Raw genomic sequence first — 17,300 nt, 5'->3', positions numbered from 1 at the left:
AGATTTGCACTTACTGTAGTGATTATTGTATTTTGGCACATTTTAAAACCCTATTGTGTACTTTCTTCTTTCATTTCAGGTTTTTTTCCATCCTTTCTTGCCTTTTTTTTTTTTTTTAAGATTTTATTTATTTATTTGACAGAGATCACAAGTAGGCAGAGAGGCAGGCAGAGAAGGGGGGTGGGAGCAGGCTCCCCACTGAGCAGAGAACCTGATGTGGGGCTCGATCCCAGGACCCTGGGATCATGACCTGAGCTGAAAGCAGAGGCTTTAATCCACTGAGCTACCCAGGCACCCCCTTTCTTGCCTTTTGATTGACTTTTTCTTCATGCCATTTTCCTAATAAAGAAAATTTTCTAATAAAGAAGTTATATACTACCTATTTTTTTTTAAAAGCTTGAGTATAATCCACATACCGTACAATTTACCCATTCAAAGTGTAGAATTTAATGGTTTTTAATATATTTTTATTATTGTGCAGTTATTGCAATAATCTAATTTTAGAGCATTTTTAGCCTCCCTAGAAGAAATCCACTAGCTGTCACTCTGCATCTTCCCTAAGCAACCACTAATCCTTTCTGTCTCTGTAGATTTCTTTGTTCTGGTCAATTCATATAAATTGAATCATCTAATATGTAGTCCTTTGTGACTGATTTCACTTAGCATAATGTTTTTAAGATTCATTCATGCTGTAGCATATACCAGTACTTCATTTCTCTTCATTGTCATATAATATTCCATTCTGTGGATAATACAATTTATCTTTTCATCAGTCGATGGACATTCCGGGTTGTTTTGGCTTTGGGTCATTAAGAAAAATGTCTCTATGACCATATTTTAATTTCTCTTGGGTATGTACCTAGGAGTGGAATTGCTGGTTTATATGGTAACTCTATGTTTAATCTTTTCAGGAGCTGACAAACTGTTTCTTAAGCAATGGTGCCTTTTCTTTTCCCACCAGCATTGTATGAGGGTTCCAATTTCTCCACATGTTTGTCAGCACTTATTTATCTGTCATTTTGTTGATAGCTCTTCTAGTGGGTATGAAGTAGTATCTCACTGTGGTTTTGGTTTGCATTTTCCTGATGACTACATGAAGTCTGCTTAATAAGTCCATTTGTATATCTTCTTTGAAGAAATTGTTCAAATCTGAACCTATTTTTAAGTTGGGCCATTTGTGTTTTTATTGAGTTGTAAGAGTTTTTTAATATAGTCTAGATACAAATCCCTATCAGATCAATGATTTGCAAAAATTCGCTCCTATCTTGGGGATAGTCTGGGTAGTCTTTTTTTTTTTTTTTTTTTTTTGTGATAGTCTAATTGGAAGTTTTAAAATTTTTGATGATGTCTAATTTATCTTTACTTTGTTTTGTTGCTTGGACTTTTGGTATTATATTGTATAGTAAATATGTATTATATTTATATTTTGGTATTTAGGAAACCACTGCCTGACTTAATGTCATGAATATTTAAACACTTGTAGTTTCTTCTAAGAGTTTTATAGTTTTAGCCGTTACATTTAGGGCTTTGATTCATTTTGAGTTAATATTTATGGATGGTATAAGGTAGGGGTCCAACTTCATTCTTTACCCTATGGCTGTACAGTTGTACTAGGTCTACCTCTTCTTTTAGTTGTTAATGTAGATGTTATGTAACCCTTAGCTTGACTGTCTAGAATGGTAATTAGAGTCTTTCTCTTCCTCTTGCAGATATAAGGACCTTAAAAATGGAATTCTGGGGGTACCCAGGTGGCTTAGTCGATTAAGCATCTGCTAATTAAGTCGATTAAGCATCTGCCTTCAGCTCAGGTCATGATTCCAGGGTCCGGGGATTTAAAAAAAAAGGGGGGGGTGGAGGATTTAAGAAAAAAGGGGAAAGCTGATCCACCCTTGTTTCGAGTTATATGTTATAGTTGCAAATCTTTTGATTTTATCTTTTTTTAGCCCACAAATTAGATATTTTTTAAAAATTTAATTTAATTTAACTTTTCTATGTGTGTTCCAAAATTCATTGTTTAATGCAGCACACCCAGTGCTCCATGTAATATGTGCCCTCCTTAATACCCACCACCAGGCTTATCCAACCCCCCGCCCCTCCAAAACCCTCAGTTTGTTTCTCAGAGTCCACAGTCTCTCATGGTTTGTCTCCCCCTCCAGTTTCCCCCAACTCACTTCTCCTCTCCATCTCCCAATGTCCTCTTTGTTTTTCCTTATGCTCCACCAGTAAGTGAAACCATATGATAATTGACCCTCTCTGCTTGACTTATTTTGCTCAGCATAATCTCCTCCAGTCCCATCCATGCTGATACAAAAGTTGGGTATTCATCCTTTCTGATGGAGGCATAATACTCCATAGTACATATGGACCATATCTTCTTTATCCATTCATCCATTGAAGGGCATCTTGGTTCTTTCCACAGTTTGGCGACTGTGGCCATTGCTGCTATGAACATTGGGGTACAGATGGCCCTTTTTTCCACTACATCTGTACCTTTGCAGTAAATAACTAGTAGTGCAATTGTAGGGTCATAGGGTAGCTCTATTTTTAATTTTTGAGGAATCTCCACACTGTTTTCCAAAGTGGCTGCACCAACTTGCCTTCTCACCAACAGTGTAAGAGGGTTCTCCTTCCTCCACATCCTCTCCAACACTTGTTGTTTTCTGTCTTGTTGATTTTGGCTTTTCTAACTGGTGTAAGGTGTTATCTCAATGTGGTTTTGATTTGAATCCCCATGATGGCTAATGATGATGAACATTTTTTCATGTGTCTTTTAGCCATTTGTACGTCTTCTTTGGAGAAGCGTCTGTTCATGTCTTTTGCCCATTTTTTGACGTGATTATCTGTTTTGTGTGTGTTGAGTTTGAAGAGTTCTTTATATATCTTGGCTATCAGCCCTTTGTCATTTGCGAATATCTTCTCCCATTCCATGGGTTGCCTCTTTGTTTTGTTGACTGTTTCCTTTGCTGTGCAGAAGCTTTTGATCTTGATGAAGTCCCAAACGCTCATTTTAGCTTTTGTTTCCTTTGCCTTTGGGGCCATCTTGAAAGAAGTTTCTGTGGCCGATGTCAAAGAGGTTACTGCCTATGTTCTCCTCTAGGATTTTGATAGATTCCTGCCTCATGTTGAGATCTTTTATACATTTCGAGTTTATCTTTGTGTATGGTGTAAGAGAATGGTCAAGTTTCATTCTTCTACACATAGTTGTCCAATTTTCCCAGCACAATTTATTAAAGAGATTGTCTTTTTTCCACCGGATATTTTTTCCTGCTTTGTCGAAGATTATTTGACAGAGTTGTGGGTCCATATCTGGGCTCTCTACTCTGTTCCACTGGTCAATGTGTCTGTTTTTGTGCCAGTACCATGCTATCTTGGTGATCACAGCTTTGTAATAAAGCTTGAAATCAGGAAATGTGATGCCTCCAGTTTTGTTTTTCTTTTTCAGCATTTCCTTAGCAATTCGGGGTCTCTTCTGGTTCCATTCAAATTTTAGGATTGTTTGTTCCAGCTCTTTGAAAAATACCGGTGGAATTTTGATTCAGGATGACATTGAAAGTATAGATTGCTCTGGGCAGTATAGACATTTTAACAATGTTTAATCTTCTGATCCATGAGCATGGAATTCTCTTCCATCTTTTTATGTCTTCTTCAATTTCTTGAGTAACTACAGAACACTAATGAAAGAAATAGACTTTTATTGTTTTTATTTTATTTTAATTTTTATTTTATTGTTTTTATTGTTTTATGCAGTTATCATCCTTTTTTTTAGATTTAATTGCATTTAGTTAAAAAAACCCAACTCTTTATTTTTATCATTATTATTATTATTATCATTATTATTATTTTGCAACTCAGGACTCATTTGTCTTCTTCCTGAAGGAAACTAAAGGAATCTTAGTAGTTCCTTTAGTGAGTCTATTGATAAACTCTGTTTTTGCTTAGCTGAAAATATATTTTGCCCATGTTCTTGAAAGATAGCTTACCTTTCTAAGCAATTCTTGGGTGCCAGTTATTTATTGTTAACCCTTTGAAGATATTATTTCACTGTGTTCTGCATTCCATTACTGTTGTTGAGAAGTTGGTTATTATCCTGAGAGTTCTTTTGTGAATAGTTTGCCTTTTCTCTCTGGCAGACTATTCTATTGTCTGGTGTTTTGTAGTTTCCTTGTGATAAACTTTAGTCTTACTCTGTAGCTGTGTATATAATAGTGAATTGTAAACCCTGAGGAGAAGGGATATATTCATATTTTTGTGAGTAATGTGTATACATTGTCTTTTCTACCTAGTACAGTGCCTTACATATAATACATTCCTAAGAGAGTCTTTGGTTGAATTATTGTTGAATTTCTTTATATAGCTCTTTTCCCACCAGGATATAGTTTAAAATATTTTACAATATTTATAAAAATACAGGGAATGCTTAGAAATGTTCATTTGTTTTTTTTTAAAAAAAGGATGGGGTTCATTTGTTTAAAAAAAAGGATGTGGCATAAAAAAATTTTTTATTCTGATGTGATTACAGCATTAGCAGGAAGGGAAAAAAGTAACATGCTATTGTATAAAACTTTATTGTCTCTGGATTAGTGTTAAAATTTTTGTTTAAAAATGTAATGTTTATTATAATTTATATTGACAACTATATTAAGTGATTACATTTGATTTGATTTGATTTGAGAGAGATTGGGAACAGGCGTGTGACTTGGGGGCCACAAAGAGAGAGAGAGAGAGAGAATCTTAAGCAGGCTTCACACCTAGCATGGAGCCCAGTGTTGGGTCTGATCTCATGACCCTGAGATAGTGACCTGAGCTGAATTCAAGAATTGGATGCTTTTTGTTATGCTCCACAAATAAGTGAAACCATATGATAATTGACTCTCTCTGCTTGACTTATTTCACTCAGCATAATCTCAATTATCATATGGTTTCACTTATTTGTGGAGCATAACAAATAGCATGGAGGACAAGGGGAGTTAGGAGAAGGGAGTTGAGGGAAATTGGAAGGGGAGGTGAACCATGAGAGACTATGGACTCTGAAAAACAATCTGAGGGTTTTGAAGGGGCGGGGAATGGGAGGTTTGGGGAACCAGGTGGTGGGTATTAGAGAGGGCACGGATTGCATGGAGCACTGGGTGTGGTGCAAAAACAATGAATACTGTTACGCTGAAAATAAATTTAAAAAATTAAAAAAAGAATTGGATGCTTAACCAACTGAGCCATCCAGGCACCCCTAAGTAGGTACTTTTTTTTTTTTTTTTTTTTTAAAGATTTCACTTATTTATTTGACAGACAGAGATCACAAGTAGGCAGAGAGGCAGGCAGAGAGAGAGGGAGGAGGAAGCAGGCTCCCGGCTGAGCAGAGAGTCCAATGCGGGGCTCGATCCCAGGACCCTGAGATCATGACCCAAGGCGAAGGCAGAGGCTTTAACACACTGAGCCACCCAGGCGCCCCAGTAGGTACATTTTAAATAAAAATATTTTGATACGGGGTTATATAGTTTCCTGATTAATTTTTTTAATGTAAAAACTTGTGATTTATTATTGTAATATAGGTCTGAAGGGTGTGGTCTTTTTTGAATTTATTTGCTTTTATTTAGGAAGGGTAGAACAGAGAGAGAGACTATAATACAAGAAAAGATAGAATCAGTGTATTCATCTGTTGCCAGATAACAATAACATGACAGTGAAACAAAAGGTTGAGATTTTGTCAGAATTCAGAATATATTATCTTAAATATTCAGTTGTATTATCAGGTTACAGCAAAGTCCTCCTCTTATATTTTTCCCTTGCAATCCAAAATTTGTGAAACCATTAGCTGTACAGTGTTCTCTGTGAGTGCTATAGACCCTCTCCTCTGGTTTTTAAAAGCACTACCCTTTGCTGGTTTCAGATTTCACTGTGGTAACTTAGATGTGGGCCAGATGCCATTGTAATAACTTGCATTTGGGATTTGTGGCTACAATTAGATAGGATAATGAAGCACATTAGGAGTTGCATTACATCTCTCTCTAATTGCCTTTGTTTCATTAACGCAAAAATAACATTCTTAAGGTGTTAATATTTTCTGGACTCATCTCTGAGATATAATGGTCCTTTTTCTAGATACCCATGCTATCAAATATTTAATTTTTTCTTCATTATTTCATGTTGTATGTGCCTGTGTATGTATGTGCTTATTGTGTGAATAGACTAGGCTTTAATCCTTAGATTGCGCCATACTGAATTCTGAAAGTCACAGTAAACCAGTTTGTACATTAGAACCCAGATACTGGTGATGGTTGAATTTGGGATATTTAAGCTTGAAAGCTTCAGAACTGGAATCAGACCCAGACAGAATGATGTTATAGTGAATAGAACAGAGAATCACTTACTCAACAGTGATATTTCCTTGTCCCCGGTCTACTTTAACTGAATTCCTGATTTCTCTCGGAGTAGGGCTCCACATCCCAGGTAATTGTTTTTGTATGTTAACGTTTGAGAAATTCAGAAAAGTGACTTTTAGGCAATTCTGTTCTCAAAGTATAATGTTCTTTGAATAGCATATATCAATTATTTTCATATTTGCAGGAGGAAATACTAGTATGATATGGAATTGTTTTTTATCACCAATTATTGATTTTCCATGCAGTTGGGAAATACTGAGCTAGCAAAGGTAGACAGAAAATTAGCACATTTGTCGGATATAAGTAGCAGCTAAGACTGGTGATCTGTGGTCTCAGAGGTTTCAGCTGTAACATGGAAAGTGAGACAGTCACCTGATACATTATTCATACTTAAGTAACAGTGTTATTTGAGATATTTTAAATCTTTGAGGTCACAAAACAAAACATCTTTGCAATAGTTTGACCAAATGGTAAGATTATGCTCCTTGAAAGAAAATTAGGACACTGTATAAAGTTAAATATGAAAACATCTTTCTCCTTTTCTCGTCTTTTCCATGATGAGGGGTATACCTTTGTTTATTAAGTTCCGGGTGTATTCTTCCAGATCGTTTCTCTGCTCATGAATGTATATGTATTTACATATATTTGCTTATGTGCTTACATATTTTAGATATTGATATATACAAACAGATTGCCTTTCTTCTCTCAAAGGCTATAACAATTTAATTTCTCATCTTTATGGGATATTGTAGCCTTTAATAACTTATGAATAGGATAGGGAACACACTTTAACTATTAATGAATTTGAACATCTTTTTTTTTTTTTTTTAAGATTTTATTTATTTACATGTGAGAGAGTGAGCGTGAGCATGAGCAGGAAGGAAGGGCAGAGGGAGATGGAGAGCAGCAGGTTCCCCACTGAGCAGGGAGCTTGACTCAGGGGTCTAGACCCCAGGATCATGACCTGAGCTGAAGGCAGACACTTAACTGACTGAGCCACCCACATGCTCTTAACATTTTTTTTAAAAAAACATGTATTCTTTTTTTGCATTTCTTGTGATTTGCTTTCTGATTTTCCTTGCCCATTTTTAAATTCGGTAGTTACGTTTTGTTTCGTTTTTAAATTTATTGGAGTTCTTTGTATCCTATGGATATTTAGTCTTCTGTCTGTTACACGACAGAGTAACATTTATTTATTAGCTTTTTTAATGGTGTAATGATAACTAAAATTTTTCTCTGTACCAGAAATTCTTATGAGTCCTTTATGTGTGTTTCTTCATTTAATCTTCACTCTCGTGCTGTCTGCTTTATGGACGAGGGGACTGTGAGGCAAGAAGGTTAAATAAGTTGTTTGAACACATGCCACTAAGTGGTAGAGCCAGGATTTGAATCTAAAAAGACTAATTTTAAAACTGTTATATTTAACCTTTACACTTTATCTTTACTTAACAAGTTTTTTAAATATAAAAAACTAAAAATTTCAAAAATTTTTTTTTTAAGATTTTATTTTTTAATTTGACAGAGAGAGATCACAAGTAGGCAGAGAGGTAGGCAGAGAGAGAGGGGAAAGCAGGAGCTTAACCACTGAGCCACCCAGCTGCACCAAATTTTTTTTTTAAAGTTAAAGATCTTTAATGATTTTAATACAAATACTCCTTTAGTAATAGTAACACAGACGTGTACAGATATATACACACACACTTACATAGTTGGTAAATAGATGTAGTACTGTAATATATTAATACCGATATTTCATACACTTTTAGGGACATGTGTCCTGTTTCTATTTAGAAATGACCTTCAGTAGCATATTCCTTTATTTTTTTCTATTGATTTTCATAATAATCTGTTAATTTTCCTGTTGCCAATCATTTTGCTTTAATCTATCCTCAACACTGTTATTGGAATAATCATTTTAAGTATGGTTTCGATCATGTTACTCACTCCTTTGGAAACTTTCAGTGGTATCACATTTCTTGATGAATGAAGGCCAGGCTCTTTCCTTAATGGGGCATTTGAAGACTTAATTAATTCTGTTTCATCTTTACCTTTCAAGAATTACCTTGAGGAAATTTTTTCTGTTTAGAAAATTTAGTCTACTCGCTGTGATACAGTATCTAATATACTAGTCTTTGAATCCTGTGGTTCAGGTTCAGATTTCCATGGCACCTTGTTCACATGCATATGTGAATGACATAATGCAAAGCACTGTCATTTCTTGAATTTCTATATGATCTGACCTCAGCTGTGGTAGACTGGTTGGAAAGGGGGCGAGAGAATCAAGCATATGTTTTTGAAGCAAAGTTTGCATAGCCAACAAAAGATTTTTCTCTCTTTAGATTGTGTATTGGGGCTGAAGGAGATTGGGTGTGTAGAACAGGACTAAAGTCCTACCCCAGCCACCCTAGGGCACAGCCAGTGGTGCTGAGTATGGGCTTTTGCAACATCTGACTTTACTTGTTATATGATCTTGAGCAATATACTTAACTTTTCTAAATGTTAACCTCCTCCTTTGAGCAACTTTTCTTGATACTACATACAGCAGATAAACGGAATAATTTGTTTTTTTCTTTGGGAGTTGCATTCTTCTGGCTTCATACTTGGTTCGTTTTGTGTTCTTAATCTGCAGAAGCTTAATGAGGAATTTATTTAAAGGTGTTTAGTACCTCATAGAATGAGGCGGGGGGTGGAAGGTTGGAGAACCAGGCTTAAAAACTTACAGGTAGTTTCCCTCAGTTCACCTTTGAGAACCATCACTTCTCCAGTCCCACCAAGTACCAGTGCTGCCCAATTGCGGCCACTCTGGGCCAGACCTTGATTGACCGCTGCTGGTGCTGTCATTGTGGAAGGCTAATGCCTCTGCTGTTGTTTGTACCAGCCAGGAATAGTAGCTCCGGACAGAGCCATTTTCATATGTGACTCACTTCCTAACCGAGATCTTGTGCAGGTGTTTCTGAATGTCTACACCGTACGTAGTTGCAGAGTACGTTGGGAATCTGAGGTCTAAAATTAATTTTGGGAGATTAGACTTATAATGTGGGAATTACCCTGAGTATCGAAAGATTCTGCACAAGCTGATGAGAAGCTTGAGCATGGTAAGTGTTCGCTATAGTACTTTTCTTGTGTTCTTCCATCTGTAATATTTTTTTTCTTCATTTCCAGGTGAATAAATTCTGTGCTGGAGTTTCATTGTTAGTCTACCTGGCTCTTTCTCATCTGAGTTTTCTTATGGCCTTTTCATCATTTCTTTTCACATTATTTTATTTCTTTAGGACAACATCAAAGCTCACAAGTAGTATTAAACATACTCTAGTATGAACCAAACAGTATGGAAAAGTATAGAATAAACTTTGAAAGTTGCCTTTCACCACTCACCTCTTCTCCCTTCACACTTTCAATTATTATCCCCCTTTGAAGTGTCCTCTGATAAAAATTTATAATCTTTAATTTTAATTTAATACATTTGATGATAATTTGTCACTTAATGGTAAGTTCATAGAAGAGAGAGGTCTTTATCTGTGGTTTGGGTTTCAGTGGAGCCTACTAAAACTGTTACTGTGTGTAGAAGAATAATATGTAAGGGCTTGACCTAAGGCAATAACTGTGTCATCATTTTGGAAGTGAAGGCTTACAACTTAGGGGTTTGGTGAATATGCAGAGAAAGGTAGCAGTCTTAGTAGACTCCAGGAGTTCTAGCTTGGGAAACATAGCATTGAAGGTGCCATTTAAGGCATACTGGGAATGGAGAAACTACTCTGTGTCTGCAAGTATATTACTAGAGTGCTTTCTGATTGTATTCCATTATTGCAGGATCTTCTTTACCCATATTTCTGATATGAATTAGAGTTTGGGGAGGTGCTATAATGTTTGAATATGGCATGGGTTTCCACAGTTTAGGAAAGACTGTGAAAAATAACCATTTTCTAGTAGAGTTATTTCTGAGGCTTCAGTGCTAGATGATGAATAAGACTTCCCAGTGGGGAGATGGATATTTTCTTTTGAAAAAGTAGCAATAATTATGTTAAGTAGGGTGACTATAAACCTGTTTTCTAGTCGTTTGCCATCTGTAAGTAGATGGTAAATGGACATATATTTCATTATATATTCATTTTTAGAAAATAACATTTGAAAATATTTGGTTTGTTTCAGATAAACATAATAATAACTGCATTTTGATAAAGTGTCTCTGAAAAACTTGTGCTGGGAAACCATATTCAGATATTTGTTTTGGCATTTCACATTTAGCAAATTTTTTTCCCATAAATTATAACTAATTTGACATTCTTTTTTCTTTCCAGATCATTCAACTTCAAGTGGCACGTTATCTTTTAAGCCTAGTCGATCATTGGTTACTCTTCCTACTGCCCATGTCATGCCATCTAACTCCAGTGCTTCAGTTTCCAAACATAGGGAATCATTGATGACAGATGGCTCAAAATGGAGTGCAAGCCTCATGCAAACATTGGGAAACCATAGTAGGGGAGAGCAGGACTCTTCACTAGACATGAAGGACTTCCGGCCTCTACGGAAATGGTCATCTTTATCCAAACTCACTGCCCCGGATAACTGCGGCCAGGGTAGCATTGTACATGCTGATGAGTCAAGGAGTGGTTTGGAAAAGACAGGGAGAGCCAAGGTTTTAATGTCTCAACTAAGAACAATTGGGCCTAGCTGCTTGCATGATAGTATGGAGATGCTTAAGCTAGAGGACAAGGAAATAAATAAAAAACGATCATCAACTCTGGACTGCAAATATAAATTCGAGAGCTGTAGCAAAGAGGACTTTAGAGCTTCTTCCTCCACTCTTAGGAGACCGACCTTAGACATGACATACAGTGCCTTACCTGAAAGCAAGCCCATTATGACAAGTGCAGAGGCCTTTGAACCTCCGAAATATTTAATGCTGGGTCAACAGGCGGTAGGCGGAGTTCCCATTCAGCCTTCTGTGAGGACACAGATGTGGCTTACGGAGCAGTTGCGGACAAACCCTTTGGAAAGTAGAACTACAGAGGACTCTTACAGTTTAGCTCCTTGGCAACAGCAGCAAATTGAAGAATTTCGACAAGAAAATGAAACACCAGTGCAGGTAAGGCTCAAAATCTAGTGTGTGCTTCCCTCCAGTGGATGTTATGAGTACAGGAAGTAGCACACTTGCAGTAAGCATAGAACAGTGTGTCTGTCCATTAGTGCAGATTGTTTTGCTTTTCCTTTTTCCTTCAACTTACTAAGCATAAATGGTATAAACTCCCAAAGTACTGTTTTGATAAACAAAAGTTAAAAAATATTTGAGGCTGATTAAAATGAAAAACTTAAAATCTTGTACCTAACTTCGTCTTTACTTTCCTTCTCATTTGTTAAGTGAGCATAAAAATGAACAAAGCAACACATTTTCAATTTAAATGTAAAAGAGACAAAGGAACTGGCTTGGTATAGTAGAACATAAACTTGGGAGTATGAGGTCCTGGATTTTTGTCTCTATCAGATTCAGAACCTGGATGATTTTTCCATCTGGGCCTCAGTTTCTTTTTCTGTTCTTCTATTTTTTTTTTTAATCAGTGAATAATTGACATATAACATTGCATTAGTTTCAGTTCTACAACATAATGACTTGATATATGTATGTTTTGTGAAGTGATCACCACAATTAGTCTAAGTCTGGTCTGGTTAATGTCCATCAGCATATATAGTTTCAATTTTTTTTTCCTTGTGGTAACTTGTAAAATTTTGTCTCTTAGTAACTTTCAAATATATGATAGTGTATTATTAACTAGAGTTATCATGGTGTACAGTAAGTACATCCTTATGACTTGGAAGTTTTTATCTTTGACTTCCTTCACCCATTTTGTCCACCCCACCCTGGCTCTGGTAAACACCCGTTAGTTCTCTGTGATTTCTTTTCTTTTTTTTTTTTAAGATTCTACATGTAAATGTGATGATACAGTATTTATCTTTGACTTCTTTCACTTATCACAATGCCCTCAAGTTACATTCATGTTGTCACAAATGGCAAGATTTCGTTTTGTTACAACTGAATAATAATCCATTGTATATATACCACATTTTCTTCATTCATTCATCAGTGGGCACTTAGCTTGCTTTCATGTCCTGACTCTCGTAAATAGTGCTCCGGAGGACATAGGAGTGCGTATATCCTTTTGGATTAGTGTTTTTGTTTCTTTCGGTTAAGTACCCAAAAGGGCAATTGCTAGTTCATATGGTAGCACTATTTTTAATTTTTTGAGGAACCCCTCATACTGTTTTCCATAGTGGCTGCACCAATTTACATTTCCACATAGAGTGCACAAGGTTTTGTCTTTTCTCCACATCCTTGCCAATACCTGTAATCTCTTGTCTTTTTGATCATGACTATTCTAACAGATGTGAGGTGATAGCTCATTGTGGTTTTGATCTGCATTTCCCTGATAGTGATGTTGGGCACCTTTTCATGGGTCTGTTGGCTAGCTGCATGTCTTCTCATTTCTTCGTCTATGAAATGAGGAGGTGGAACTAAAGTCATTTTTAAAGTTTTGGTGGTGCTTGATATATATTTAGGTTTGTAAGCAAAAAAAAAGATTAAGTTGGGTATCAGGATTTATTAATCAGGGGGCACATGGGTGGCTTAGTCAGTTGAGCATCTGCCTTTGCCTCAGGTCATGATCTCAGGGTCTTGGGATTGAGCCCCACATTGGGATCCCTGCTCAGTGGGGAGCCTGCTTCTCCCTCTCCCTCTGCCTGCCACTCCCCTTGTTTGTGTGCACTCTTCCTCTCTCAAATAAATAAAATCTTAAAAAAAAGATTAATCAGTTTGAGGAAAGCATTTTATAAAATATCACATTAAATAAAAGTGGCATGTATCCCCTAAAGTAACATGTAAATATGTACATTTCTTGATGTGGAAATTTTTTTTTCCAGAGTAATTTCCACAGCTCATTTTAACTGGGAAAGCAATTATCTGTAAAATTTTTTTATAAATCTTATCATCCGTTTTTTATTACGAGAATTTTCTGAAACTAATCCTATCAGAAATTATAAAATTTCCCTTAGAGAAAGCATTTAAAATTACTATTCATTACTGCTACTAATAAAAAATAGTAAAGATTAAAGAAATATATCCTATGAAAGGGTAAGGAGATCACTTATCTAGAAACGTCGCAAATCTGAGTTCCAAAACATACACACACCTGAATATGCTACATTTACAGGGGAATCCTGAACACATCCCATGTATTCTTGTTTTGGGCACAGTACTGAACAATCTTGATTATTTATAAAAACCACGTAACCAAAAGGAAGCATTATTATGATGTTTGAAATATAAATCAGAGAAGAGCAATTTAACCAGATTTGTGATTTATCAGTTCAAGTGATTGAAAGATAGGAAAGCTAATTTTTATAATTAAAAAAAAATCTTTTTTTGAAAAGATTTTGTTTATTTATTTGAGAGAGAGCACAGAGGGAGAGTGGAAGGGAGAAGCAGACTCCCTGCTGAGTAGGGATTTCCCAATGTAGGACTCGATCCCAGGACTCTGGTATCATGCCCTGAGCCAAAGGCAGATGCCTAACCGACTGAGCCACCTGGGCACTCCAGAAACCTAATTTTTAAAATGCTGTTATATTTTAGTTCTCAAATGCTCTGTGATTATATGAGAACAGGGATCAGGCAGTTATTTCTCAAGCTGGTATGTGTGCACAGAATTGTAGTTGTCCATGGGGTGCTAAGTAATAATATTCCAACCTGAAGGTGTGATAGAAAGATAACTGAGCAAATTGGATGAATTTAAGGGAGTGAGTACTAATTTACTTCTTTTACTCTACTTGGAAAACCCTCTGCTTTGGAGTTTTTCCTAACCTTGAAGCTATGCAAAGAGGGTAAGAAGCTTGGAGGTGCACTGTAGAGCCAAACTTATATTTAAATCTTCTACCTAGTACATGATAGAAGAAGAAGGCTACTAGAGGACAACATTTGCACACACCCTGACATGTCCTGCTTTTTGATGAACCGTATTTGAAAGGGTCTCTTCGTTGTGCTCCTAAGTGTTATAGTAGAGAGATGAAAGCAGGTAAAGAAAACTGAAGACACTTCAGTTGTCATGTTTAAATGATCCCTTCTCTTCTCATTCCCTTCTTGGACTATTACAGAAAACAGTTCTTAAATACCTTCTCCTTGGAGCCTCCAAGTGCTGTCTTTATTATAAAAGTTATCTTAGTTGTTTCTTAAAAGACCTTTTAAAGAATTGACTTCCTTTTTGTCTAATTTTTACATAAAGGAAAGAGCCATAGTAAGGATCAGATCATCTGATAAATTGTGAGAATGTGTATGAATTTTAGGCACAGCTCCTAAACTCTCACCATGAAAGAAGCCTCTCTCTTTACAACCAAGGAAAGGAATTTGGCAGAGTCATAATCTAACACCACCATAGATTTATATAGAACCTAGTAGCTCTCAAAAGTGTTTATCTCATTTGATCTCTGCACAGTTTCTTTCCCTGCTTTTCTCCCTCCAAAGGTTAATATTGTAATGTGGCTTGGCTCTTAGGAATAATCATTGAGTCAGCTTCACAGTCACATGCTCATGCTATTCCTGGATTCCCATGATTTCCTACTAACTCAGCTAGAATGCAGGTAGAGTAGTACTCTGAAACATTTTCCTTTGTAAATGAAGAGAGGCTATCTATGCCTTTAGGTGGTTAGAATATAGACCTCCATGTGCAAACTGTCTTTGGGTCTTTCCTCTGTTCTGTGTCACCCCTCTCCTCCCACCTTCCCCAAAACCTTTCTGACCCTACAGCAGAAAAGAAAGACCACCAGAGTCTTGCCTTCTCTTTGGAAAGAATGTATCCCTTACCATTTCCTTCTTTTATTTCTTTTCTGGAGGATGGGAGAATGGGGGAAGGGCATGCAAGGTGTATACCTCTACACACAACAGTATCCATTGGATTCCTTTAAGCTCACAGTGCATCTTTTCAGACAGAAGTGAAGAAATGGTCTGTTTATTGAGGAAGTTGGTTATCTTCTTTTCTCTTACATTCCCTAGGATGTTTCTAAGTTCTGGGTTGCAATCATTTTTTAAAGAGAGGAAGATAAAATTTTGTACCCCACTTAAATCATGATGAGGCTTGGTCAGCCAAAATATTGACACCTAGTGATTTCAGCATATTTTGCTGAAAACTTTATATAAATCAAGAATGTAAATAAAAATTGGATAAAATGACTTAAATGACTTGGTTTTTATTTAACATGATTAAAAAATGAAAAAGGTTTATTTTTAACATGAGAGTGTTTTATGTATTCTATTGCATACTCTGAAAAGAAATAGTTTTCTTGTTTTTTCTTATTTTTGTCCTTTTTATTTACTGTTTAAGATCTAACTGCACTGAAAGCTGTGAACCCTATGACACTCTAGATAGGATGTGACAATATGACACATTCACTTGGTAGTTAAAAAGCATTTTGTATATATGCTTTAATAAATTAGTAATATGTTTGACCTTTTTTAATCTTTCAACTTTTCTACATAGTATTGGCTTGTAATTTTATACATCAAAAGAGCAAATTAAAAAAAAAAAACTTACTGGTTTCTCACTTTGCCAGAAGACTAAAAAATAATTAGAGGAGAAATAAAATCTAAAGTGTAGAAAATTCATTATTTTATGTAGGTCTGCCCTCTTGTGTCTATATGAGGAAATCTTGATCTTACTTTGAGAAAAGTCACTCACTGAAAACAATCTACAAAACCGAAACTGCTTATATTGATTGTTTTATGGCCATATCAATCATGAGTTGTATTAAAAAGCGATTTCGGGGCACCTGGGTTGGCTCAGTGGGTTAAAGCCTCTGCCTTCGGCTCGGGTCATGATCCCAGGGTCCTGGGATCGAGCCTCCCATCGCATCGGGCTCTCTGCTCAGCGGGGAGCCTGCTTCCCTTCCTCTCTCTGCCTGCCTCTCTGCCTACTTGTGATCTCTGTCTGTCAAATAAATAAATTAAAAAATCTTAAAAAAAAAAAAACAAAACGATTTCACTGAGTTCAAAAAGGTTCTTTTTGATATAGGTGATTTGGATTAAATAAATACTTTGAAACAACTACTATATAAAGGGCAACATTAAACATTTAAAAATTAGTTCATTTGTAGTATCCTGGAAGTTAAGATTAAACTTTATTCTCTAGTAGAAAGAACATTTGGTATTTAAAAATTTTAAATACATTGTTTTATTATATCTTACTCTTTACATATAATGATAAACAGAATAAATAAGTTCCATTTAAAGAATAGGTTTTTTGGTTCTACTTTATAATCTGAATTACAGTATACTTTAATCCTCAAGAAAAAGGTTTTTAATTTCACTTAAAGTCAGAAAGAAAAACAAAAAACTTATTTCTATTTTACTTAGGGAAATACTCCATAACTTCACATTTTCTAGTTTGATGTTGATGTTGTAATAATGAACAATACAATGAAAGGAACAGAATTTAGCATTTCAGGTTTTCACATATTAACATCAGTGCAGCTAATTATAGAACTTGGTTACTTTTTTCACAAGTAATTATACCAGTGATGTGAATGTATTGCTTATTATTTTTAAGCCACTTAGTTGATAGTAGGGATCTCCAGCCCATAGATGAGGCTTCGCTGAAATCTCCCCGTCAGTATGAGATCCTTTTTCGTCTGTTCCTCAAATATCAGTGAATCAAAACTACCCCCCGATCTCTAGTACCTGTCGGGTACCCAGAAAAAATTTATAACTGTGTCTTCTTGATTAATCTGTTAGTTGCACTTGCATATAAAGGTCAGTACTGACTTCTCAAATTCTTTTAGTAACCACATTTTAGCAAATCATACAGTAAATTATGTGTTCTCTACTCTTTTAGTATTGCTATATTAGTATTATGTCTTAAAGTTAAAATTACTAGATTATGCAGTATA

The 17,300-nt window shown here is 35.8% G+C and overlaps 1 protein-coding gene across 3 annotated transcripts in view; it reads left to right on the top strand.

Annotated features, from left to right (window-relative positions):
- The window catches only part of CEP85L (centrosomal protein 85 like), a 173,018-nt gene that overhangs the window by 44,449 nt on the left and 111,269 nt on the right, over window positions 1–17,300 (top strand). For all 3 annotated transcript variants that reach the window (XM_032862395.1, XM_032862396.1, XM_032862397.1), the window contains exon 3: window positions 10,676–11,463. In XM_032862395.1, coding sequence (XP_032718286.1) covers window positions 10,676–11,463 — 788 coding nt within the window. The remainder of the gene's footprint in view (window positions 1–10,675; window positions 11,464–17,300) is intronic.

The sequence above is a fragment of the Lontra canadensis genome, unplaced genomic scaffold (genome assembly GCF_010015895.1).
Source record: "Lontra canadensis isolate GAN:19392208 unplaced genomic scaffold, GSC_riverotter_1.0 scaffold23, whole genome shotgun sequence".
Taxonomy (NCBI): Eukaryota; Metazoa; Chordata; class Mammalia; order Carnivora; family Mustelidae; genus Lontra; species Lontra canadensis.
This window is presented reverse-complemented; position numbering and strand designations above follow the sequence as displayed.